The sequence below is a fragment of the Typopeltis vanoorti genome, chromosome 12 (assembly GCF_054136105.1).
Source record: "Typopeltis vanoorti isolate ZY-2024b chromosome 12, IOZ_Tvanoo_1.0, whole genome shotgun sequence".
In the NCBI taxonomy this organism is placed as follows: Eukaryota; Metazoa; Arthropoda; class Arachnida; order Uropygi; family Thelyphonidae; genus Typopeltis; species Typopeltis vanoorti.
This window is the reverse complement of record NC_143560.1, coordinates 47,388,634-47,416,178: the sequence shown is the minus strand read 5'-3', so window position 1 is coordinate 47,416,178 and position 27,545 is coordinate 47,388,634. Positions and strand designations below refer to the sequence as shown.

Below are 27,545 nucleotides of genomic sequence, written 5' to 3'. Positions count from 1 at the left end.
ATTTTATCCTAGTATGAGCCATCATCCTGTTTATTGGAGGCCATAAAATGGCTTGAAAAAGTTTCGTGTTTGGTCTCCAGAACAGACATCCTACATGGCTTTACCCCTCGCAATCCAATGATATCGATCTACTATGAATAGGGCGAGACTGACAAAAAAGTATCCTATCTCTTTTTTAAACCATGATCTTCTTCTCCCATGGAACAACATGCGTAGAGTCACTCTCTACACGTGTTGTCTGGCACGGAGATCATTCCAGTTGACATAAAAAATACCGACTGGAATCACCTTCATTCCTTCTTTGAATTATGAGTTTAAGAGGTCTCATTCAAACATCAAACATTTGCAACTTAAAGAACTGTTAGAGGCATGAAAACATTTATTCTCCATTCCAATTTAAATTTCCTTACATAAGTCTTGTTTCTCCCTAGAAAGTACACTTGTTTGGTCAGGAGTCACTGCCTTTTCATCAAAGTCTGTTTTCCTTTCTTGTCTGTATCAAAACTCGAAATAGCTCGAAGAAAATTATCAACATATCCAAACTAATTTTGAAAGTTTCAAAAAGGCAGGAAATTTTGCATTTTCTTTGTCAAGCACTGCTTCCAAATCTTTGGCAACCATGTGGTTTTCTCTTGCATGATCGCCTACAGTAAAATAATATTTGGCAACTTTTCTCACATTCTTGCACTGATGAGCACCGTAAATGTCTTTCTAGCATTCCACTACAACATCAATGTCTACTGCTGTCTACTACTTTTTCGTCTTCAGAAAGAGATAAGAATCTTGTTCCAGCCCGGATACCAATGGTCTTCAGGTCCTGTTAGCATAATCCTTATATTTATAAGGATTATCAATCTTTATTATCAAATTACCTTCTGCTCACGTTTCATTTCTTTCTTTCTGGAGTATTAGAGAAATCTCTTAACATTCGACTTCTATACTACCTAGAAACCTCTCAGCTAATCTTCTTGCTTATGAAGTCTCCGTAAAGTAGCCTCTAGGACGAGGTACCTCTAACCTCCCGTTCAAACTACATAATTTCAAATACCTTCTGAGACGTGAGGTGCTATTATCGAGGCCTTTCAAGTCGAGGTGAGTTATCTGGTCTCAAATGAAGGTGGAGGGGTACTTTTTACCAGAAACTGGCATTTTGCTTCTTGCAAAACAAACAAACTGACCCGAGGCAAAACACAAATAGCGGAACTAATACCGTCCGCATAACTTTAGTTGTTTAGGCTGTAATTCTAACGGACATCCCAATACCTCTTTGCCAGTCAATTACATTTTGACAAAAACCATAAAAAAGTTTGAGGAAACTCAAATGGTTGTCAAGCAGGCATGGCATCCTCATGCGATGATCGTATATGGATTAGAGTAGCCTCCTTCCAAGAAGCTGACCAGGATTCGGTTCTTAGCCATCGCAGAAATGTTTTTGTCAGCGACCAAATCGCTTTGACAGCACCGGTTCTCGTCTGTTCATTGAAGTTAAGCAAATCTAATAAGTACTGTTATTAATTGGAAGGATTTCTATCTGGGAACTTTGAATGCTGCTGACATGACAATTTCTCTATTCATATGGTATTGATGTACTATAGGTTGATCAACCAACCTCTCGTGTATGAGCTCGATATAAAAAAAAATTAAACTCTATCTCATGGTTTATCCTCTGACAACTTGGTCACAAGATCTCTTTCTCTCTAGTCGCATGTCATGTTTGATGGTAAGAGAATTTTTACTTCCCACCCCCTCAATGTCGCAGCTAATGATGGAATACCATAGGGTTCCGTTCTTTTTCCTGCTCTCTACGTTTTACACATCAGTAACCTCCAGCTGTCTGTGAATGCAATCCAGTCTCCACGATGAGAGTAAAATACCCCTTTTCCTATTCTTCACATCGGACAGACCTTGCATTACAGAAACCAATTTTTAAATGTCTACTCTGCATCTGTAAATTCTATCCTAGCATTCCTCAAAAACTAACCATATTCCTTCCAGTCTTATTATTGCCGATACTAAAATTACTTGATAAGACGAAATTTTTCTTCTTGGGATAAATCTAACCTCTAATCTTTTTTTGCATATCTATATCACAAATATCACATCCTCAGCATCCGAAAAAAAAATATTAAGTTTACCTCTTTTATTCTGGGCATTTATTTTACTCTGAATAACTAAATGACCAATCCGTCTGACTATTGCGACCCGGATTGCAACCTCCTATCCGAATTGAATCAGAGAAGACACATCTTCCCCCACCTATCAAGTGATAGCCTGTATTTTGTAGCGAATAGTGAAGTGAATTAGTTCTTAGACCTTTTTAATCGAATTTCTTTCCTTCTTTATTTTTTACTATGTATTTTATCGTATCTGAATTGTCTGCACAATGCTGTCCTTCTATAATTTGACATCTTGGAACTTGACTGATACAGAGATCAACAATGCGATTATACCCGAAAATCGTCCATCTAATGAAAGTCCCAATTAATAAAGAAAGTGCACGCATTAATTTTCTACTAACCTGTCTCTACTAACCTGTTTCGTCTTACCTGTCTCAGTCTATCCAGGAGACTCTCTACACTGTGAGCGCTGCGAGGAATTTGTGCTGGTGCGCCTTGACCACGTCTTACCCTGTCGTATATTGCCGAGGTAGAGGGCGCTCGAGTCAACCACTGACTATATTCTGCAGATGTAAAGATAGGTGAAGTCAAACGACGAGCTATAAAAGACAGGAATCAGTAAACTGTATGAGAAGCCATGATTAAGTAGATACAGTATTTATGCAGAGGCGGATTGGGCAATCAAAGAATCCTGGCAAATAGAAATCGTCCCATAGACGTTGAAATTGTCTTATATTAGACTGAAATATATGCTAGAACGAGCTTATCTGTCATTTGCCAGGATACTTTTATGGCCAGTCAACCTTCTGATATGGTAGATCAAAGAAAAATTGTTAGAATCAATATGTAAAGTAGTCAGTCGCATGGCTAAATTAAAATTAAAATGAGAGAAGTCGTTTTAAAAAACAAGTATGGAATCGTTGTCTCTTGTAGACTTGACAGAGTGAAACAATTATTGGAATCAGAGGTCATTTTTGATAATTTCCTTAGATAAGACTGAAAGCTTGGAGAAGACTGATTTCTGGAACGCACCTCCGTAGAACAATGAAACTTTTGTTCTTCGGTTGGAAAAGACCCAAATTCGATTCTCCTCGTGACGAGAGGAATCTTTACATGGGTTTTTCTTTCAACTTAAGGTGAGTTGGAGGACCTCATATGGAGGTAGCAGGAGTATCCCGGAAACTCGGTTTTTAATTCACCATACAGGCAAATCGGCCTTAAGAACACACGCAGTTTACAGACAAAACATATCAGTGGTGGTAGTGGGCAGTAGATGGCGTTGTATGTAGATGATGATGATAGTAACGGTTCTGTGTAGTTGGTGGACGGAGAGCTCTCCCTCAATGAGTCCATGAGGTGTAACGTAATAATAATAATAAAGATGTTAAATTACAAAAGGTGCTTAACTCTTTGCAGAATCAGATTTTCTATAAGATTAGCATAGCGATTAAAAGTGTAGTGTGTTATTAAAGCATTCTTCTCGGGGCCCCTACTAAAACCACTTTTAAATTGGTGTTGTCTTGATCTGCAGGATAATGATCTGATTTTCCCTTTCAGTCGTTTCTGACCCTAGGTGACTTTCACTTTATAGGCATTGCCCACAAAGTATTCCTGGTGAGATTTTTACAGGGTAATTCACCATTGATTTCCCCAACCCCTCCGCAAAGTTTATCCCAGCTTGGGACCGGCATATGGCTGGGACGTATTCATGACTGTAATCCATGTGTGTTCACGGGACCGGTTTTCCTGTTCTGGAGAACGAAAAACCCGAGTTTTTGGGTGAAAAAACGCTCTACCTCCGTATGAGACCGGCGAACTCACCTTTAGTCGAAAGAGACCAGATAAAGGTTCCTCACGTCACAGACGTGATTCGAACCCAGGTCTTTCCGATCAAAGGGCTTCGTCTATATTAACTGAGCTACGAAGGCTTGCAGGATAATATGTGAATTTCATTTTATTTCATGATGCTGCATTTTCTCCTGAATTGCAAAAGAAGCGCAACATAATGGAACAGATCTGGTTGGAAAGAAATTCATCATCAACAGAACGAGTTACCCACATGAACAATAAGATTAAAAAACAAACAAACAATTGGACACCATTATTGGATTTGTCTTCACTCTGATCCACTGAACTATTAACTTTTAATGGGTAGCTTTCATCGATTTCCCATATTTTCGAAAATCTCTACAAAAAGGGAGAACTTGTAAGGACAGATTCGTTGGCCATCGTCTTGTCCACTTTCCAAGGACAAACAGAAAAGCACTTTTAGTGGTAAGAAACTGGAACGTGCTTTTGAGGTACGATTCTCAACAACACGTAACACCTATTTAGGGCAGAGTTCCATCTCTCCATTTCATATGTACATTACAGCATTAATCTGGCTGAATGAATTTTGATAAACTTTAATGCATGGATTTTTATTAAACCTCCATACACAAAATCATTGTGAAAACTTGATGTTTTTTTCCTAAAGCTATCTAATAATTTTAATTTTAATTTATATTAGACACATTTTAATACCAAATTATAGAAAATAATACGAAATTATATTCTGTAGTGCTTTAACATAACTCAACATAATATCGACATAACTTGAGATAATATCCAGTGTACAGTTACTATGATGCTGAGTGATAAATTCATTTGCACTGTTTTTCTACTGAGCTCAAAATCAGATTAATGTAGAACTTCATAAATGTTATAGCAGGCTATAAACTAACGGAATGTGGGTGATAGCATTAGTAGAGCTCCCAACGTGCTATGCTTGTTTACATGTTTATTCCGTCCTGTTGAGACAATGTAGACCTTGCTTAGGCTTTGAAACGTTTACTGAATGCATTGTTTCTCAGTTTCTTTTGAATGATTGCCATACCATCCTATTCCGATTGGATAGAAGACATTGTTCGTCTGTCAAACTTGGAATATAAGCGGATTAGGCTTAATTCATCTCTATCTACTGTGCATTATGACAGAAGATCATAATTTAGTTTTATAAAACAATTCGAACAATAATAAAAAACAAACAAACAAGCAGTTTCATTATCAGTTAAAGAATATTTTAAAACATGATCTCTACACGCAATTAGTTGTGAAAAAAATACGCAAACTCAAGTATTGCCACGAAATAGTGTTTATAGATTTATCTTAGCAACTGGCTATAATTGGGCGCATTATTACACAGGTATACTATCTTCAAAAAGCGAGTTAATCTCGGGTAAGTTTAGTGCGCTGAGTTCGTTGAACAGTTATTGGTTGCTACTGAAATTAACATTCATTCACGTTAATTGATGAAATAATTATCAAAAAATATATCGCTTGTTACGCAAAGTTTTAGATCGTTGCTCTGCATAACCAAAATACGCTGCCACTTGTAAACTATTAGCACTGTTGCCGCTAGCTTAATTCACTTGTGTGTATAGCGAATGGCTACTTTCCATAATTCTTTTGCAGCGTTACTTGTTTTCTTTTTTTTTTTCAAAGTCAAGCGAGCGAAGGAATTTACTTAGTTAGCAGCTGTATTTTAAAAAATAGCGTGCGGTTTGATCCGTCGGCAAATTTGTTCAAAATTAAATTTTTCTAAAAATTGCACATTAAAAAGGGTTTTTGCATAATATTTTCTTTACTAGCGTTTTTTTTTTTTTCATTTTTTCAACAACTGTTCAGAATCGAGTTTTCTAAGGTTGGTAATAAATGGCATTTTAAAAAATATATTTTTTTACTAGTTTCTAGTTCATTCTAACTTCTTTTCCATTGGTTAAACGAAAATTCCCGACCACAATTCTGAAGTGCTTTCAATGCTGTTTTTAGAGTAAAAAAATGCACGATGTGAGTAGATTACCAAGCACTTACAGAAAATTTTCTAATTTTCTTGATAAGCATTTAAGATAAACTTGATAAGCATTTCGACTAATTTCGAAAGATCTTATAAATGCAAATTTAATGTGAATTGCTTGCATACGACATTTGTCCGAATTTAAGAAACGGTTCCAGCTGTTTTTTTTTTTTTAATCAAAGAGCTAAAACGAAAAAAACATTACCTCACCATATATTAGACATTTAATTTTTCCCAATTATGGTTCTACAATCGTCTGGGTGGTTTCTAATTATCAACTAGCAAGAAACCAACATGTCTAAATAGACACATTAGCAAAAATATTTTTTTAAAAAAAAGCTTGAATTTATAGTTTAAGGAATTCTAAATAACTTCTAAATATTGCTTCCAAGAGATTCATGTGAAAGTAAAGAAAACATTAAAACTTTGACAACTGATAGTGCTCAAGTTCATCTAAGATAGAAATGGTTTTTCACTGTAATTTTTTAATTTGTGATTTTAATATTTATCGCTTTGAAACCGAAAATCTTTTAAGCTTTTAGAAGTTGTACGCCTTTAAGCAAAAGTGTTCAGCTTTTAAAAGTCAATAACTGACGTTTTACTCGTCTTTAATTGCCTTAACACTTTTCGCGTAAGACATTTGCACGACATTCAAATAAGCAAACTTCTTGTGATTCTTCTTTGGTGTTTCCATTTTTTTTTTTTAATACTTGCGGTTTGATGCTATTTCTGACTATTCGTGTTGAAGGATATAATACTACGTGATATTAGTCGGTTAGAGAAATGTCATCATACCGGAACTTTAAAGACACAGCAAGTGAAATTAAGAAGTGTCGATCTACAGATCAAGAAGATTCAGATTTTGACATTTCCTTCTCTAAAAATTTCCGATTATCGGCATCCACTGACTATAGTCTGAAGCCCGTAGTACTAACAAGAAATGAACTATTACATTTATAACATGCACCATCTAACTGAAAGTATGCTCGATATGAATGCCACATGTAGAATACTCTCAAAACAGTAGTAATGTGGATTACTTGAAATGAATGGCATGATAATAAGATAGCAAGGTCACCATCCCTCATGCAACAACATCCAATCATAGCACTGCATTTTAAGTGAATGTAGCGTGTTTTAAACTGAACCAAATTTAGAAATATGCAGTGGACTTTGTTACACGATATTATCCATATTCTGATTCATATTATACTTGAAGAGAAGACCAAAATTCTTCTCTTCCTGCTCTGGAATGTTCTTTTATTCCATGCACTGTACGGTAGAATCACCTTATCGTCCTATTTGTGACAAAGATGAACGACATTAACAAAAGATGGCAAAATTCTCTTATTGGACTTTTCACATATTACAACAGAATCAGAACTGTTCCTATAATGTACGAATATAAGTATCAGCCACAGATTCGTATCTTTTTTAAAAAAAAATATGCATTTTTTTTCGAATTTCATATTAACCAAAGTTTAAAATATTAAATAATGCTTGATAAAAAAAGTAAAAGATTTAAACAAACGTTTACATTTTTTTTTTGTATCTCATCCATGTAGGAGATTGCCCGGAGATTTATATTTCATGCGTGTCATTTGATATCTCGAATTATAATTTACGTTTTCTGCGTTGTATTATCAAACAGAGGATCAGTTTCTCGTCTTGCTTTCTGGAATCCCCCCATTGGTTGATTTAGGTGTACGTGTACATATTTCTACACAATAATGCACGCACTTCCTATCCAGCGCCAAGTGCACTATCAAAATAATGACAATCAAGGCTAGATAAGATCTTTAATTTCCACTAATCACAACCGGAGACAATGATATGTAAGATATAATCTTGCAATGGGCACTGGGAATTAGGATGTCAAAAGACAGCTGAAATGTAGAAAGAGCGATAGCTGCTCCAAAATAGATTGCAGAAGTGGAGAAGCGAAATCCTTCATATTTAATGTCGAATATATTAGCCCATTACATGTCATCAGCATTAAGCCTATCTTATAGACGAAAGACATTATTTCTCCAAATAGTAATTAAGATTATTACTGAAGAAAGAGATAGACAAAATTCACAGTTCCTAGCAGCTTCAGAAGATACTTGCGTTATTGCTCAATAAATATGTGTGCACTCCAAGCAACAATAGTTCAAATTATAACGAGAACTAATATATGTATACATATGAAAATAGATTAGGTAAGATCCCGTATCAACACAATAGATTAGGTATTTGCCGACTAGTTTAATCCTTTATCTTTCAAATGATTTTATGACAAATATATATCTCAAAGCGGTGATTTCGTCAGTTGAAAAGCTTTATAATTCTGTAGCCATCAATTGATTATAACGTAAAATCACGCTGACAGTAAGTTTTCTTGTCAACTTTACATGTGATGAGACGTTTCTCTTTCCCTTTTCATTATTTCCACTCAACGTTACTTCAGTTTTATCTGAACACAACAGTGAAGTAACTGCAAGATGTATGCCGTTAGAGTTTCGCACTGCTGGATGATTGGTGTGTGCGTATGTGCATGCGTGTGTTAATGTATCATTCGGAAAATTTATTTCAGAATCTCGTCGCATCTTAACTTCTCCTTGCATATTAGTCTCAGTCATCTGTCACGGCCAAAGTAACGTGACTTCATAGAAACGTAATTAATACTATGATAGAATCGATTAATGCAGTTCTGCATGGTTTCCCGTATCATGTGTGTGTATTCCTGGATCGTTGTCTTTGAAAGATCCCTTGTTTCCCCTAGACGAAATCGGTTAAATCACTTTTAGTTGAAAAAAAAAAAAAAAACTTATAAAGGTTTCTTCCGAATTAGACTGGATTCGAATTTAGGATTACTCAACTAATATACATCAACGTAACCGACGGGAGGTACAGAGGTTTATACGTTTAAACATAAATAACCACATTTTGAAAGAAAAAAAAAACGCAAAAGAATACGAATCTAGAAATTTGAGTCACCTTGGAAACAAGATTTGCGTTGGTGCGCACTACGCTGAAGTAGTGATTATTATTGCCTTTACACAAAAATAAAATATAGCCTTCATAGTAACTACGGGAAGTGACAAGTGCCTTCTCTGTTTAATGTTTTCCCCTTGATCAAGCACTTTTTATCGTCTTGTTTTTTTCTCAAACGGAGGAAAACACTTCGCAGTTGTTATCTATACAAAAGATTTAAAATATAGTAGGCTAATATATTCGGATAATCTACAAATCTTGAATAATGCTGGTAAAATGAATTTCTAATCAAAAAAAGCTACCGAATGCTAAAAGCTAATCAATGAATTCTAAAGACAGGACGATCAAATGGAATAAAGTTGCATTTAACCTAATACGTTTATGAGAAATACGATGCATTTAAATGTAATTTACTTACACGCGTTGTTATTCATACAATGAACCGGCACAATGCATCGATGACGTGTAATTGGAATTTCTTGGATTATGAATATGGTGTTGTAAGCATACTTCAAGAAAACTTCTATGAAGCAATTTGCGAAAAGAAGAAACAAAGAGATTGGGGGGGGGGCATTAAAACGCCTAAAGAACTAATTTTGGAGAATGAATAAATATGAGAGAAGGAGAGAGAGAGCAGTACAGAGGAAAAAGGAAATCAATCAAATTGACAAAAAAAAAGAAAAATAATCATAATAACATTGGAAAAAATACAAGGATGGCGATAGAACTACACTATTAAGATTGTGTCTCGGGATGATGATGTAAAATGAAAAAGAGAAAGAAAAAGAAAGAGAGAGAGAGAGAGAGTAGTGAACGTTAATTAACTTTCTTGAATATTTGAGTGTAAGAGCGGTCAACAATTTGACGTTTATTTGTCGTTAACGTTATTAGAAATTTAAGTACAGGCAGTACGATTTCCTAGAGAAGCTCAAAATTATTTCCAAGAATTCGTAGTTTTATAAAATGCAGCAACTGCATCGAACTGGTGAGAAACAAACAAATAGTCTTCTACCAGAAGTCGTTCAAGGCCTTCTGATTTTTATTTTGCATCTAACCTACTTTCTCGCGGCGCCTGAACTGGGTGGCCAATGCAAGAAAAAAAAATAATAAATAAATAAAAGAAGAATAGCTTAGCCCATAAAATGCATTAAGAATTTTTCTGCATTCATAAAAACAGGATTTCTCACATTTTTCAACGTAATAAAAAACAATGAATTTTTTTTCATTTTGAATGATGGCTGGCTTAATATAAATCATAATAAGTTTATCAATAGCTGTCATATATGATTATAAATATGTATTTAATGCTTTGAATTCTTATGATAATTTCACAATCCATATTGTTCGGTTATTTCGGTGTAAATATAGATCACTTTTAGATTCAAATAAACATGTGGTTTTAATACTTTATATTTCTTGAATTATAGATTAAATATAACGGAATTTTGCATTACGATAATATCGTGATAATACTTCGTTCAGAGTTTTCAAATCAGCAGCAAATGGTTTGTTTCTGTGATCACTATGAAAACGCATCGGGAATCATTTCAGATCAGATATGAAATCCCCTCTTAGACGAACAGGGACTTAAATAAACGGTAAGATAGCAACGATATATGCTTTGAATGCGAAATTTCAATACATTATCCTTAAAAACAGCCTTTTATACTAAATCAAGTGATACAGATAATCATCCATTGAGAGATCATAGATGTGAATTACATCACAAAGTTCCATGTTTGGTCTCAACATGGAGAGCAGGATTTTCCTGATTTTCCTACTGCTAAGCTTAATCATGATACTAAGTACATTATTAAATTTTATAAAATGAAAGTAATCGGTAACATCATAAAATGGTGCGTCTTGTCTAGTAACTTCATTCCTGGTTACAGCAATTGATCTGCAGTTATTTCGGATCATTTGGCCCACAGTTTACTACTAAAATATTCCGATTTAATCCAAATTCAAATTCCATTTGGCCAACAACTGAGTCAACATTATTTTTGTAACGTTTCGAAACGTAAGGCTAAATTTTTTTGTAAGGCTAAAAATAATTTTGTAATTTTTTTAATTACAAAATTATTTTCCTAATTTTGTAATTAAAAAAAAAAATCTGATTTATATCAAATTGCGATTGCTGAACTAGTTATAGTACAGATCCCAAAATTATATTTCCATAAAATCCGTTTAGCCAGAATGGAATTATGTGCCTACAGATACACAAAACGAATCTAAAAAAAAAAAAAAAAAACCCGCACTCTGTTAACATGCATCTATTAAAATTGATGGAATGTATTCATTCTATAGTATTAGTACGATCCAGAAACGGCTTTCTTTTTATTATTGTTTCCGACCATTTCCATACGATTTTTTAATCCATTGCGTTTGTGTTTTATTAAATTTGCCACACTTGATGTTCTTATGTTATGTTCACATTCAAAAACTTAATTATTCCGAAGTCATCTATTTTTGTTTTTTTTTCCTTTTTAAAAAAGAATTACAGGACAAAGACATATTTCGTGTTAATAAAAATTAACTTGCTGAATAAAATAAATATTTAAAATATTATATTTAAAATAAATTATAAATATTATAAAAATTATAAATAAATATTTAAAATATTATTTTAACCTTATGATATTAATACGTGATACACAACAGTAATCTCAATAATAATATTATTAAGTTAAAACATTCATAATGCCGCAAATTTGTATTAGAATGATTTCCTCACGTATACCTTGCCATTTTTGGGGCTCGATTAACTCAAGGCGTTTTATTCAGCTATGCAACTTTTGTGTATTAAATTCAAAATGATTTTTATTCATTTATGGAGCAAAATTAAACTAATCTTACCATACGGATTAGATGTGCATCTTTATTTAGTAATTTTCTGAAATCTCTTAAGATGGTAGATGTCGAAGAAAATACAACAAGAGCTGGAAGTATTCTCTAGATGGGAAACCATTAGTTTTGTCCTCGTTTTACATTTGACAAATTTCACTCTCAAATGCTTCCAAGCATTCTCTTTCGAGCGAGAGCCGTAAGTTATGAATGCCTGTCGTGTGAGAAATATATCTTAGAAAGGCCATCTAGTAAAGCATCCTTGACTTTTATCTATTGAGCACTGCGTCCTTTTGCAGTTCAATAAGTTTCTACTGTAAATGTGGAGCTTGTTCTACATAAATATCAAATAGAAAATGGAGGATTTTAAAGGGAATTTCTTTCTGAACATCATGAAATTAATCGTTGAGATGAGGTCGTTTAAATGTTTCGACTCTCAAAATAAACTAAACTGCCAGAGTAGTTTAAAAACGATGAGACGATCAGAATTAAAACTGGATGGATGGGTATTCGTAGTTTTGTTTTTCTAATTCTGTTCTTGCTTTCAGATAAATTTGCAAATTTATATGAAGTCTAATCTTTTCGAATTTTTAGAACTAACTTCGAATTTTTTTTTCCTCAAAACAGACAAAACTCGCCAGAGAACATATGCACTGACAAACACAGCAGATCCTATCATTAAATTATTTTATAAAACTCAAGTTTAACTAAAAAAAATTAACAATTTTTTTCCCTATTAAACAGGTTCGGATCGCTTCTTTTTCTTGCTTCATGTTTGACACATCTCGAAACCAAACTTTATTTTATCAGAATTGTGTCTACACGTACCATCTAATGTCTGAATATAAATTGAAAATATTTATTGTATGAGTTTTTCAAATTTTGCTGAAGAATATGAAGGGCTTCTCTTAGAACACGATGTTGAAAACGACAAAAGATATTTGCCTTGTAGTAAATGATGTTTTTTTTTTCCTAGCGTGCTATTTCTAAACACACAATGAAGGAATGGAAGAGTGGAAGAGTAAAAAAGAAGCCGAAGGAGGCGAAAAAATATCCCTCATAACTCTACCACAAACAGTTATAAGAGCAAAAACTCTCATACGAGGAATATGCTATGAACATGTTAACACAAGGCATTCTAAATGCCAAAAATATGTTACTCGTGTCCTTTAGAGGTGTGGTGTGTGTTCGGTAAGCAATTCATATTTCTTTTAGTGGCGTAAAAATTTCATTTGTCCTAACAGAAGCGCATCTATAAATTTATGGATGATTCCTTTAGATAAGCCATTTATGTTTTCCTTTTTCATTCTTTTCAAAAGCGTTTCATTTTCCAGAATGGCCACATAGTTTAGAATTTGGAGCACATCGCTTTAATTTTCACAAGTTAAATCTCCGCTATTTTAATTCACTTCTTTTCGTACTGGAAAGAAAGAACGATAGAAATACCGAGCAACGTTTACTACCTTTTGGCTATTCCTAAATACTACTCTTTTGAAGCTCAAGTTTCCGTTTACAATGTTTGGAACGCGAATAACCCGGCTGTGGAGTGTCAGGAAAAAGCCATTTCATCAGTGCAGAGGTCTTCAGCAAAAATTCGGAGCGACAAGGTTGCAGGTACTTGAGATTAACTATCGTGCATGCTAACATTCCAAACATTCATTGCTTTTGAAGAACTAATGCTAATTTCTCTGGCGATGATTTTTGTTAAATGTTCGTATGACGCATCAAATAGTCTAAATGTTTATAATTAAAGTTATTCAGATTTTAGACTTAACGTTCTTGGTATGTGAGGGATATTTACAGATTGGTTTAAGAATTTTTTTTTCCTGTTAAGATTACCTCGACAGTGACATTAATTACAAATTAAATACCGTGTAGTTTCTAAAATTTTCGGATGTTTATATTCGAGCAAATTCATCGTTTGAATTTGCATATGTTTAAAATGGTAAAGAGAGCTTGACCGAGTTGGTTCGCTTCACCGTTTAAAACGAATCGAACCAAAAGGTTTATTTAGATATTGAAGAAAATCATTAATATCTAAATAAAGTATGGTTTATTGAGATTATCGTGTCATATGGGTTTGACGATTTTCATATGTACAAACTGATTTAATACGTCGGATCTCCACATAGATTATGGATTGCTTGAGTGAGTGTACAAAAAATAAAAAATCTTCACAAAGATCAAACAGGTTGTCCGCATATGTGTGTTGGAAGAGAGGGATACTTTCAGAGAAATGGTAATTTTCTTTTCCAGAACTACAGTCTCATTCTGCATCAAATATCTGATGCAGATATTTGATGTTCTTTCAGAGAGAGCAATACCGCCCGTGGGACAAAATATGCATTTTGGGTTCCAAATACTTTACCAGAGAGCTATAGCATTCTCTTTTCCAACACAAGATCTTCTAATGCGTGATGTAAGAAGGAGGAGGGCTTGAGTGATTCAGTCTTGCACACAGAGTTCAATGTGCATTCTTTCACAAGATGCTTACGAGAATCATACCATCTGATTCGACAGTTCTTTACATAGATCGTGAACTTTCTTCCGAAGTCAAAATTTCAAATGGTAGATCCTGATCACTTCTTTTAATACAATTACTAGGTAACATAGTTGCTTTCTGTACTTTTAAATCAACGCATGAAAGGAATAATGAAAATTTCTATATCATAGGGTATTATGAAATACTTAACGCTATATTTCGAATTTACAGAGATATTCCTGAGATGGCATAATAATAATAATACAACGAATCACCGGCCTACTGTAGTAAGAATGACCTCACCAAAGCTTTATGCGTTATATAATTTATGACTATGTCTCAGCTCTCTCTCTCTCTCGAACCGGATTACTAAAATGCATCTTCATTTTCAGTTAGAACAGTGAAACATAGAAAATAGGGCATAATAGGGTGGAGCCTTACCATGTAATTACGAACATATATAGCGGAGAACTTAGTTTATGACACCTTGAATTACAAAGTCGATACAAAGGAGCAAAACCTTAGCAACTAAGTTCCCTATTTATTATTCACCCCCGCCCCCTAGTTAAAATGACACCAATTCACTTTCGTAGGAACATAGTTAAGAATTCTGCATTCTGGTATTTTATAGGAATATTCTCAAAGCAAAGGAATACACACCATGTGGGTATGTACTGGTTAATGCACATTTTGACAACATTTGCGTGCCGTAATATACCACAAGAGACTAGCTTTTCTGTCAACAATTCTAATAGTCGTTTAGCCAATCGCGTGTCTTCTGGGATGTTAACCTACTGCTTAAGATGCTGATCAGTCACAAAGGACTGGAAAGGGACTCACTCGGTGATTATTTGTTTGCTCTAAAACTAGCTTCGTATGAGTCCCTTGATGCGCGATTGCCGGCCAGTTTCAATGATTAACGGAAGTGGGAAAGAGGTTGAGTATAAAATGCATTTAGCTTGGATTTCGTGTTGGTTCAGTTATTCACTTAATCGGATTTAGATTTTTTTTTATCAGAATAAGCGCTTTCCCACTCACACTAATCCATTAAAATAGTTTTATTCCAGTCTTGAAGTACATTTTATTATGATTCGCTTTTTCTCGCTGTCTAAGCGGTTATAAATTACTAACAATTTTAAAGTTCTGTAACATGATTACTACATTATTAAAATATTAGTGTTAAAATCACATTTTTTTTACCGAACAAGAACAAAAACAAAAACGCTAATGACCAAATTGGTAGACACTAACAAAACTATTCTATTAATTTCAATTTCGACTAAAGGATCAGAGAATGCAGTTGAATTAAATCAGAGCTGGATGTAATTGTAGCAATAACTGACAATGGTATAGAATCGAACACTGTATAGGATAAGCAATTCAAATTTGCTGATTAAAAAAAATAATAAATCTCCAAAGTTTCTTAAACTCTTAGTCAAAAAACAGATTCTTCTCCCTCCGACCATCAACTCTTAATCAGTGCCAGCCACAAAGTTGACGGAACTGTAGTAAAACACTTAGCACGAGGTCTCTTGAGAGAAGGGTAGTTGAATAATCAATGTTATATTTTGAGTAATTATCTCGATGAGAGTGCGAAGCTTGTTAAGGAGCAAAATATGGGCGTAGGCCAAGATCACTCATGCATTAGGCTGCACACGCACTCTCTACGCTTAAGATGCCAATTCACGGAAATGGGTGCTTTAACACAAGATAATCGGATTGGGTACGATGCAATGCACAGGTCTTTCAACTTTTGGAAACGATTCTCATTTAAAAAAAATCCTGTTTCGTTCTTCGCTAAAGTGAATAAGGGATTTAAGTGCACCTTGAAAATTCTTCGTCTTATGAATATCTAAAGCAGAAATCTAATTTATTAGAAATAATTTCTGCCACACTTACACGAATGTATTTACACCGAGTAGCGAATTATGTTATGCAGCATAACCATGATGAATATGTACATGTTTAGCGTTACGTTTGAATAGTTAATAAAGATTACCATAGTCTTGATTACCATAGCAATCTTCATGATTGCTTTATGAGAATAATAGCGTTTTCGTGTCGAAAACAAGTTTGTAATAATTCATCTTTTAACGGCGGTTCATCCTTAAACTTACCGAACTAACTTTACTTCGTTTTAATTTTAATTTCATTTTGTTTATGGCTATTATTTCGAACTACTTCACTTTCTATGTATTTTAAGGATCTTAGAAATATTCAAACTGTGATTGACATTGTTAAGTTTCTTCTTTCTTTCTTACCTTTTACTCATTCACGGTATTAGTCTTCTATCATAAAACGTGCTTGAACGGTAAAGGGAAAAATCAGTTGGCTTCCGGCAGAACAACAATTGGATGGTTTGAACATTTCAGTATATAAAAATGAAAGATGTATCCTTCATGTATTTTTCGTACATTCTTCCACCAGATGGCGACACCGAACTGGCTGTAACAACATTCCAAGCATGGCATCTTTTATACTCATGTTCATTTAAGACGAACAATGAGGTATTAAGCGATCTCTGTAGTTCCAGAATACCATCTCAAATGACCACTGTTGCAGGAACGATATGCTTGTCACGCCGAACGATAAATTGGTGGTGCCAGCACTTCCAGCAATCTTCTGCAGCGGTAGATGACACACAGAACGTTTTTGAACATCTCTTTACATTCTATACGTTTTTGAACATCTCTTTACATTCTAAAAATGGCAAGTAGTAAAAACTAGTAGAAAGATAAGGTAAATGTCGTTACACGTTTCGAGGTTATGAAGGAAAGCAGTTTATGGATTCTGCTCTCATTGTATATTCTGACAAGTTCATATAGAACCACATATCAATTTTTAAAAAATGGCAAAGATTTTTCAATTTATCCTCTTAAGGCTGTAAATGAATTTCATTTGGAGGCCAGAAGTAGCATTCCAAAATTTCCATTTTGGTTTCTATAGTAGGGTTGCTCGATTACCTGACCCTTAGCTAGCTCACTGTACTAATGATGAATAGGATTATAAACTTTCGTGGATGGAATTCAAATATGAGTCTTCATATTATATTACAAGAACATATACAGGGTGTTCGGGATAAATTTGACATATTTATAATTAATTATATTTTTCCGTAAGTTACATGTATTAACACACACTTCTCTTCATTTAAAAGTTTGGACCCTTCTTCGTTCATATACAAGATGTCAGAAAGGATGGATAGCTGGAACCCACCTGAATCATGGAAGAGAATAACTTGTATCATGATGATTCGTGCCCGCCATCAAAATAAGGATATTACGACTGCTGCCCAATGCTCCCTGAATACAGTAAAAACAATCAGGCATGAACTAGAGACTTGCAATGGTGACTACGAGGATGTAGCAAGAAGAAAGATCCCTAGCAGACGATCTGATTGCGTTCGTACAGCAGAATTCCTCGCAAATCTGCAGGAACAGGTGTTGAAGAACCCTGGCATTGGAATTCGGGCTTTGTTCGTGGAGTTGCTAACTGTAGTCAAGCCCTGGATAACAAGGGTAGCCAATGGTAGGCCGTATGTATGGCAGCAGGATTCGGCCCCTTGCCACACCTCTGGGAAAAGTCAAAAATGGTTGTCTGAAAATTTCTACGACTTCACCAGTCCAAATGTTTGGCCTCCAAACTCCCCAGACCTTAACCCCATGGATTATTTTGTATGGGGCGCAGTTGAAAAAGACACCAATCGCACTTCCAGTAATACAAAAGCCCAGTTAATGGATAAAATTAAAACAGTTTTTGCGGCCCTTCCCAGGGAGACTGTAGCATCAGCTTGTTCGAGGTTCCGAAGCAGAATTGAAGCTGTGATCGATGCTAATGGTGGTTATTTTGAGTAAATCTTGTTGATAGTATTGTAATTAACTCTGCCTGTAATGTTTTTTTGTCAATTCATTAAATTTAATAGATACAAAGAAGATTTTCTTTTTCCTTACGAAACTGTCAAATTTATCCCGAACACCCTGTAAATGTTTGGGACAGGGATTAGAAAACAAATCGCAGAAAGAGGTTTTAATTTTTAAAAAAAACCTTCTTTTTGCGATTTGTTTTCCAATCTTTGTCTCAAATATGGCGTCCTTCGCCTCTCATTATTTAACATATATTAAATTCAGTATATAAATATAAACAACTAAAACTCCCCAAGATACTTCTAGAAAATTGAATCCGTTCATTCTACCGAAACATGCCTATGATGCAAAATCTAAGAGTGCCATTAAAGAGGTCTAGAGAATATGCAGGACACTTTTGGAACAGCGATCATCAAATAAGAACAAAAAAGATACTTCACCAGTTTGAATATAATGGCTGGATGCTTCTTGCTGGCCCAGGTTATGTCTCACTAATTTCATATGAAAATTATCATAACTGCGCAAAGAATAAAAGAAATGACTCAGAGTAATGTAATGTTTGTATCTGATGGACACGTGGATATGATGTATACCAAGGGATTCCAACGAAGACTGTTTGGTGTGCACTGAACATTGTTGAGAGCAGATTATATGGCTGAAGCTATTTTAACGAGATGAGTTTCATTTATTGTGTGGTATGTGGAACATCAAAAATCAGACGACTATCATGACATTATAGAGAGGTCTGTTTCATTTGACTTTCAGAAGAGATGTCAGTCCCGGAATTTCTTAACAAAAATAAGCTTTGGTCTATCATGTATTTGCTGGAGAGCCTGTGTAGTTCAGTAGAAATGGCGTTTGCACTCTACAGCGCTTGACTGCAGAAGAAAGGATTTGGTGGTTCAAATCTAGTCGCCGACCACAGGAAATTTTTCTAAGCCTTTTTACGGCCGGTTCCTGAGTTGGTCGATCTCTGGCACGGGCTAGCGGGTTTTTTCTCCCGAAACTCGGATTTTTCATCCCGTAAACACAAGAAAATCGATCGTAGAACCCACACTATTTTCAGACATTAAAAATATTGTGCTAGGTTAGAGACCACGAGATGGCGGCACTAGCTTGCCGTCTTCTTCACTGCGTACCGATGAATCAGTGATAGCCTTGGGCCAGCTATCTCTCTGATTGGCTACCAGTGGAGATTGAACTGCCCACTCAGTCTCCAAAAGTTAGATAGGGTAAACGGCCCCGTCTACTCCATACACGGGAACAACATAGGCGTTAGTTGATTTCTTTTTAATGTATTTGCTGTCCCAAACAATAATTAACATGAATTTAGTAAGTGTTAAACCTTCAGAACCGAGGCTCAGAATATGGCTTTATGGCAGGACTGCAATATGCAAGCCCCACATTACCTATATCAACATGCATTCTTCAGTAGTACAAACGGCTTGTACAGTGTGATGTGGAACTTGGAAAGCTGTTTTATGGAGCGACTAATCACGGTACACTCTCTACCGAGCAAATGGACGGGTGTGGTGGATGCCCGGTGATTGTCTCTTACCAGAGTCTGTAACTCCAACTATGACATTTGGAGGTGGTGGTGTGATGGTACGGTCCTGTTTTTCCTGGTTGGACCTCTGTTTGTGGTGCCGTACACACTGAATTCCGAGAGGTATCTGGACAATGCAATGCTTCCTACTTTGCTACGTTTCTAAACTAACCATTGTCTCTTTCAGCAAAACTATGCACCATATCATAAGGCTATTGCTGTAATTGCGTGATTTGTGGACATGAACATCACCATATTTGACTGGCATCCACAGAGCCCTAATATTAACCTTATTGAACATCCGTGGGATGAACTGAAGCATTGGGGAAGGTCGAGGGACGTCCGTCCCACAAACAGTCCAGGACCTCATTACACGTTTACAGGAAGGATGGCCCAAAATTCCCATTGATCGCTATCGTGCGCTTGTGGAAAGTATGCACCATGGGATTACAGTCATCAATCATCGCAGCTAAAGGAAGTCCGACATCTTATTAAGGTGGACGCCATGACTGTTTGTCTCTCTCATTATGGAGTCCGTTAATTTCTTTCCAAGAAGTGTATAAATGATCGACAGAGCTTTTATACATCGCTGTTTTGTTCTTTTCTTATGGGACAAATACTGTGACTCCATTGTCAATATACTTCTAACCATTACAACAAACCTCTTGACTGTTTTCACATACCTTGCAATATGTTCTCTGAACTTCAACTTCTTTCTTGACCATCGTCACTCTCACAGATGCTAATGTGCTTCATTTCTCGCAACAAACTCAAAAACGTAGATAAGGGAACTTCTAATTTTTGGCATAATAATGTTAATAAATAAAATATATGCATTTAATAGCATCGGCCTGGTAATCCCTGCTCCTCTCTTTACACGTCACTATATAAATCCTCCTGTACTGTTATTGCATCAGCGTCATTCTTTATTATCCTTAGTTCTGCAATGGGTTGCAAAAATTATACAGAGTATTTATAATCTTTGCTTTATCATCTTCGGCTCAAATAGTTTCAGGGCCACAAGAAATTTGGCTCCATAGAAATCTAATTAATGCCGTGAGAGGTGAGTGGGTAGGGGATCAATGACATGTACACATTCTGCTGTGCGGGTTAATTGTATGTACTCTGTGAATAATTTGTTTGTTAGGGAGATGAAAAACCTTAGTTTCTGGAAGAAAAATTCTGCCATCTTCATGTGAAACCAGTTAATTCTTCATCGGTAACTTTTTAACTGAAAATGATTTAGCTTCGAATCCTAACGGGATTCTAACCCAGGTCTAGCTAACCAAAGAGCATCGTCAATACTGACTACCCGAGTACAGTAATCCCTCGATTAGTGCGTTTTCGATTAGTGCGTCACTTTTTTTCGATACCCAAATTAGATTAGTGCGCCCATATACATCTTAAAAATAAATGTTACAGATTTTAAAAATTTTCTAACTATACATTTTTGTGGTTAACTATTGTTTTAAAAAATCACTCACCAGAATGAAATAAAACTAAATTTTTAATGGCATACTACACTACTTCCATGTACACTATGTTCCAAATTTTTACCGCCAAATACAACTTCTCTCATACAACCTATGGACCAGGGGATTATCGCAACCTTTAAGGCATACTACCTGAGAAGAACATTTAAACAGGCAATAGAAGCAACATCTGGCGAGAATTATATGACATTAGTAGAATTCTGGAAGAAATTTAATGTTAAATCTGCTATTGAAAATATTCATCAATATTGGAATGAAATTACTGCTAGCAATATGCGAGCCGTTTGGAAGCACATTCTTCCACATTGTGCAAAAGATTTTGGAAGCTTTCCAAATGAAATGGATAATGTTGTTGAGGAAATTGCCAACATCGGGTATGAACTGGGTTTTGATAAGATTGAAAATGATAACGTCCAAGAGTTAATTAAATCTCATTCTAAAGAATTGAGTGATTCCGATCTGCTAAATTTAGATGCACACAGCGGGAAGATCCCGACGAATATGAAGAAAATTTAACCACTGATAGTCAGCCAAAAGAGGTTTCAGAGAAACAATTTGAAAATAAATTTCGTACAATCAAAGTTTTTAAGCAGCAATGCTTAGAGGCTGACCCTGATGAAGAGAGCAGTACAATTTGCAGAAGAGTAGAAGAGACAATAGGGCCATAACGTCGGTTGTATGAAAAAAAGAAACAAAATGCCCGCCAAACTACCTTAGCTCAATTCTTTGTTAAGAAGTAGAATAATAAATTTATATTCTGAATATGTTTTATTGTCTTTCAGCTTCATGGTTTTCCTTTAACTAGCCCTGAGACATACCTTAATTCTTTTATTAAAAAAATTAACGTTCTGAAAAGAAATTTGAGGAATAAATTATACTTTTTCCCATAGGTTATTATATTCGATTAGTGCGTTTTCGATTAATGCGCCTGTTTTAAGGAACGCATTAGGCGCACTAACGAGGGATTGCTGTGTTTCACAAAGTGCACTAAATCATTGGTCCACCTATGGAAATAATTTTGGAAGAGCGTATTTTGGCTCATTTCTCCAGAAAAGTTGGTATCGTCTTCAATCGATATTCTCACAAACTTTATACTACCCAGATCAGAACCTTCCGCTTTGGTCAGTTTCTTTCCATTCCCAATTCTTCAATCTATCTCCTGAGCTATTGCTGTATGACGTGAAGTATTATCACATAGCGATACTCAACCGGAGAGTCGAAGCATTATCGTGGTTCAATGAACCATGATAATACTTCACGGAATCGCCACAGAATAGGCAACTTCGAATTTCTTCATTTCAGAAACCAGAACAAAGAGATTCAGTCCAATCCAGGAGAAGAATTCCCCACCATAAAACCGTACTTACGAGTGTGGTCTGAAAAGTTCTCGGCCTAACAATGAAAAAACGAATTTAGAATTTCAAAATTATTTTTATTTTTCAACATTAGTCTTAATCTCCCTTAAGACTAATGCATTTATTCCAGCGCCATTATCCCGTCCATGTAGTGGTTCTCAGTAAGATCTGCAAAATACCCCTCAACAGCTGCAATCACCTCTTGATTCGAAGAAAAACGCTGACCAGCGAGGAAGAGTTTTTAGTTCTGGGAGGAGATACAAGTCACAGGGAGCCAAATCTGGGGAACAGGTTGATGTTCTAACAATTCATAGTGCAGATCCCTTAATTTTCCCATTGCCAACACCTTTGTGGGCAGGTGCATTGTCCTGATGAAAGATGATTTTTTTCTTCTGCAAACTGGGTCTTTTCTTAAGCATTTTTTCGTCTAGTCTGGTTAAAAGATCGGAATAATATTCCATGGTTATTGTTTCACCCTTTTCAAGATAATTAATAAACAAAAATGCCTTTAGCATCCCAAAACATTGATGCCGTGACCTTTCTTGCTGATGGAACCGACTTTGTCTTCTTTGGCGCTGAATAACCGGCTTCTATCCACTGTTTTGACTGCTGTTTGGATTCTGGTGTGTAATGGTGAATCCAAGTCTCATCCATAGTAATAAATCGACGCACAAAATTAGTTTTATTCTTGTAAAAATGCTCCAAGCACTGTTCAGAGATTTTCATGCGAGTGCGTTTTTGATCTGCTGTCAGCAAATGCAGCACCCCCATCTTGCGCAAATCTTTTTCATTTGCAATTCTTCTTGCAAAATATATCCTACACGTCCTTTTGAAATGCTCATAGTCTCAGCAATTTCACGCACTTTGACTCGCCCGTTATCCAATACCATATCGTGCACTTGATCAATGATTTCTGGTGTTGTTACACTTTTTGGATGTCCTTCACGTGGATCATCTTCAAAGCTGGTACGGACACGTTTAAACTCAGCAGCCCATTACTTGATAGAAGGACTTGCAATTTCACATGGATGCTTATGACTGATGTACCAACTTAGAAAAAGAAATCTCTTGCCGATAGTGTTGCCATCTATGGTCGAGAACGTTTCAGACCACCCTCGTAATACATGAAATGATGCATTCCAGCCAATAACGTGCTCCTGATGGCAGTCATATTCAAACACGCCCATTTGACCTGAAGAGTGTCAGTATATCGCGCGGTATATACGTCAATTTTGCAATAGTATACTCCAATCTGATAGGTTGAACCAGAACATTATTTTATGTTTGGCCTGTATACAGCCTCACTCTCTTGGAAATCACTTATACGAAATTCAATGCTTAATGACACAAACCTGTGGCAGTACACTTGTATAGTTATTGACATTTACTAAGAGCAATTTAATGAAGATAGATGACGCAGCTTAAAAGTACATAATTCATTTCATCCTTTAGATGACTCTGCTTAACTCCTATATCAGTAAATTCAACTTAACTTCTTCACTCAATTATTATCAAACGTCAGCAACATTACTAATCAGCCAAACCTTCTTTGATGGTTTGCAGAAATCCATTACACTTTCTGAACATTGTTCCGGAGTCCTCCCATTCTTGAATACATTCATCGTGCTCTATACCCTGTTTCCAAAAGTATTGTGACACTGCCTGAAACAGATATAACTGAACGATATTCAAGCATGTTTTCAAACATGTGTGAATTTCTTTATGTAGATCTACAGGCCAACACACACACACACACACACACACACACACACACACACACACACACACACACACACACACACACACACACACACACACACACACATTCTATGAAGACATTGCATTGATTCAAGAGGCCGTATCAGAAGCTGAACTGTGAGAGATTTCAGGAATTTCTTTCACTCATTATTCTAATTTGGTTGAAGAGTCTGGCCACAGTCCATTCAAGTAATGCTGATGGAAAAAGGTATTTTTCATGGTAAACTTAAGTATCGTACTGAGGTATATCATATTGTGACATTCTGGACCAGCTCTATCTGCGATGATGTAATCCTATTGCGAAGGGCTTTACAAATTTCATCATGACGTGCCCTTCCAAAATCCAGATGTGTAAGGATTTACAAAGACTTTTTGATGAGATCTTAGTGTCGATAAAGCGAACAACTGGAAACTGACTTCAATTTAAATGAATCTTTGTGGGATAAGGTGCAACCTTGAGTCAAGGGAAAAAAATGTGAGAAAAGAATCTTCACTGGCCTCAGTTATGTGTGCGGGATGTTTATTTAAAAAATCCAACTACTGTTCATATACGGTAGTTGAAATGTTAGAAAATATTTTTTTGTTGTGATTTCAAAATTCGATGCCAATGTAACAGCAGACCTTAGTCAAAATGGAGATGCTTTTCCTTATAATTTTTCACTTTCACATATTTTCACTTAATATAATCTAATGACGAATTTTTTGAAAATGCCAGCATAACGTCATTAATCTTATTAGCTTGTCACGTACACTACTCGTCTTCAGATTTTATTATTTTAAATTTTAGTTGTTAACCTTTATTTTGCTGCACTGTACTGAATTCTGGTTATTTCATGGTTCTATGCAAATTTATCGGTTCTTGGCTTTCCACGTTATTTTCAATCTTATACTATTTTCTGCGGTGTTCATTGCTCATAAAAAATAATCTAAATATTCTTGAGGTAACTAAATTTGAAGTACTAGAAATCATCTTTTCCTTCAAGAATATTCAGGCATGTTTGTTTGGTCTGTATTCTTTCTAAAATAAAATTTAATCAATAATCTTAAACATTTGATCACTTGTCTTATGGGTTGTTTACAAAGGGGAATCTTCTTTTTCACTAAGATTTGTTGTTTCCTTACGTACTGAGACAACTTAATTACTCCAAGCAGTACAGTACAAATTGTGTAAACATACCATATTATTTTACCAGCAGATAGCGCAGTTGGAAGGATGATAGGATAGGCACCATTTATCTGGAAAGCTGTGATACGTGTTCGTCATGACTAGAGGAATCTTTGTATGCGTATGTAATTGAAGGTGAAGTAACGGATCTCATACAAAAATAACTGGGTTTCCCTCTAAGAAACTCAGGTCTTTCTTCCCCAAACAGAAAAATCAGCCAGAGAAGAGACAATTAACGGACAATACTACTACTACTACTGGGCATAATGTGGATGGTGGATTAAGTGGTGTTGACTTCGATCGCGTCATGTAAGGTGGTTTTCCGCAATGGGTCTTCGGATTACATGACGGAGTCATGTCCGTCTTCACCAACCGCAACTACCTTCATCATCTACCGCCGACCACCACCACTAGTATTTTCACAGACATCCATGCCCACGGCGGGATTCGAACCCGCAGACTTTTGGCTGGAAAACGTATACGCTAACCACTCGGCCAACCAGGCCAATAATAATACTAATAATATACTTATTTAGAATAATAGAATTCGAGATAACTTTATAAACGTGAAATAACTGAGTACGGTATATAAATTGTGTACACGTAAGTTTTCAGTATTGCTGAAGGTTCAGGTGTTTTTATTTTGTCCGGAAAATTCCCTAATTTGGTCTGGTCTGGTTCCAGGTTTGTCATATTATGAGAGTCTGCACATCAAGGAACTGAAAGAAATATTCACTAGCATTAACTTTTATAGATATACAAAAATATCGCCATAAAATAATCCACGGAAATTTGAACGGAGTAATAATAAATAAACAAATATAGTGTAATAAACTGAGAATAAACAAAACACTTCGGGTTTTAATCTAAGGGCTTCCATGGAAAATTGACTAATCATTAACTGAATGCTTTGTAAAATTAAAGGAAGGATGTGGGATAAGGAAGGAAATTTTAAAAAAATGATGAATTAAAAGAATTCCATTAACAAGACTCTGAAAAATATAAAGCAATCAGAGGGCCATTGTTGAATCGTGAGCATCTCTAATAGAGTTTATAAGAATGCCTAATACAATTGGACAGCGGTCAGACAAAACAAAGCAAATGCCAGACAGTAATTACACTAGCTAATGATCCGCAATCTACAAATATTACAAAAATCAGAAGATACTCCTTCTCTTTTCGAAAATGGAACAAGTTACTAAGAAGAGGTAAAAGAAAGCATAATACAAGAGACAGAAAAATAAAAAGTGTTTTTTTTGTGAGGCATACAACTATTATTTAACCAAATACGGCTTGTGAATTTTCTATAATGCCCACGTAACAGAAATAAGAAAATGGAAATAAAAACTAGAAATTCCTATATTCAAACTTTTAACGGTATTTTTATTTATGTCATATATATACAATTTTATATTAATTACACACACCGAACAGAATATTAAACCTATAACATATTAGTGTGCTGCATATGGACAAATCGTTAAGAAAAATCTATTAGTGTACATATTCCTTTTTCTAAGCAGCATGAAGAATTTTAGAGAGAGTAGGGGATTGGACATATTTGGGATTCATATAGATTTAGTAGCTGGATTGGTGAGTAGCACAGCATAGCGGAAAAGGATATCATGTTTTTGGAGACTAAGCAATTTATGCATGTGATGTGTCTATGATACGAAAGGCTAGAGGTGTAAGTCAGCCCTAGAGAGAAGTGAAATGAGATCTTTCTTATGAGAAATAAGACAAGACTGTGTTTTGGCATCATCGAAGTTGATAGGACTGTCATTATTTCACTAAAGAATAGCAAGGAGGATTCGCTAAGCATTCGTTATAGAAGAGATGTTGAAGCTTAGAAAGTTTGGGCACCGTAAGATGCGTGGATTCATCTTAGACGTGTACCAAAAATGATAAGAGTGGAAAGGAAGAAATCAGAAATTTTAAACAATTGAAATACCTTTCAAGGTACTCAGTAGTGTAATAAAAAATACTTTAAAGGCAGTTCAGTATACCATTATATGTGACTTGTATGAACTTATATGTTATGTATGAATACATGGGATAATGGAGTTGGAGGAAGGAAGTGTTTATACATAAGATCTTACGGACAACAATGA

At 35.4% G+C, this 27,545-nt stretch overlaps 1 protein-coding gene across 1 annotated transcript in view; it reads right to left on the bottom strand.

Moving 5' to 3' along the window:
• Nucleotides 1-27,545, bottom strand: part of LOC150100757 (rho GTPase-activating protein 100F-like) — a 136,205-nt gene that overhangs the window by 65,107 nt on the left and 43,553 nt on the right. Inside the window, exon 4 of the mRNA XM_090401884.1 lies at nt 2,547-2,716. Coding sequence (XP_090258010.1) covers nt 2,547-2,716 — 170 coding nt within the window. The remainder of the gene's footprint in view (nt 1-2,546; nt 2,717-27,545) is intronic.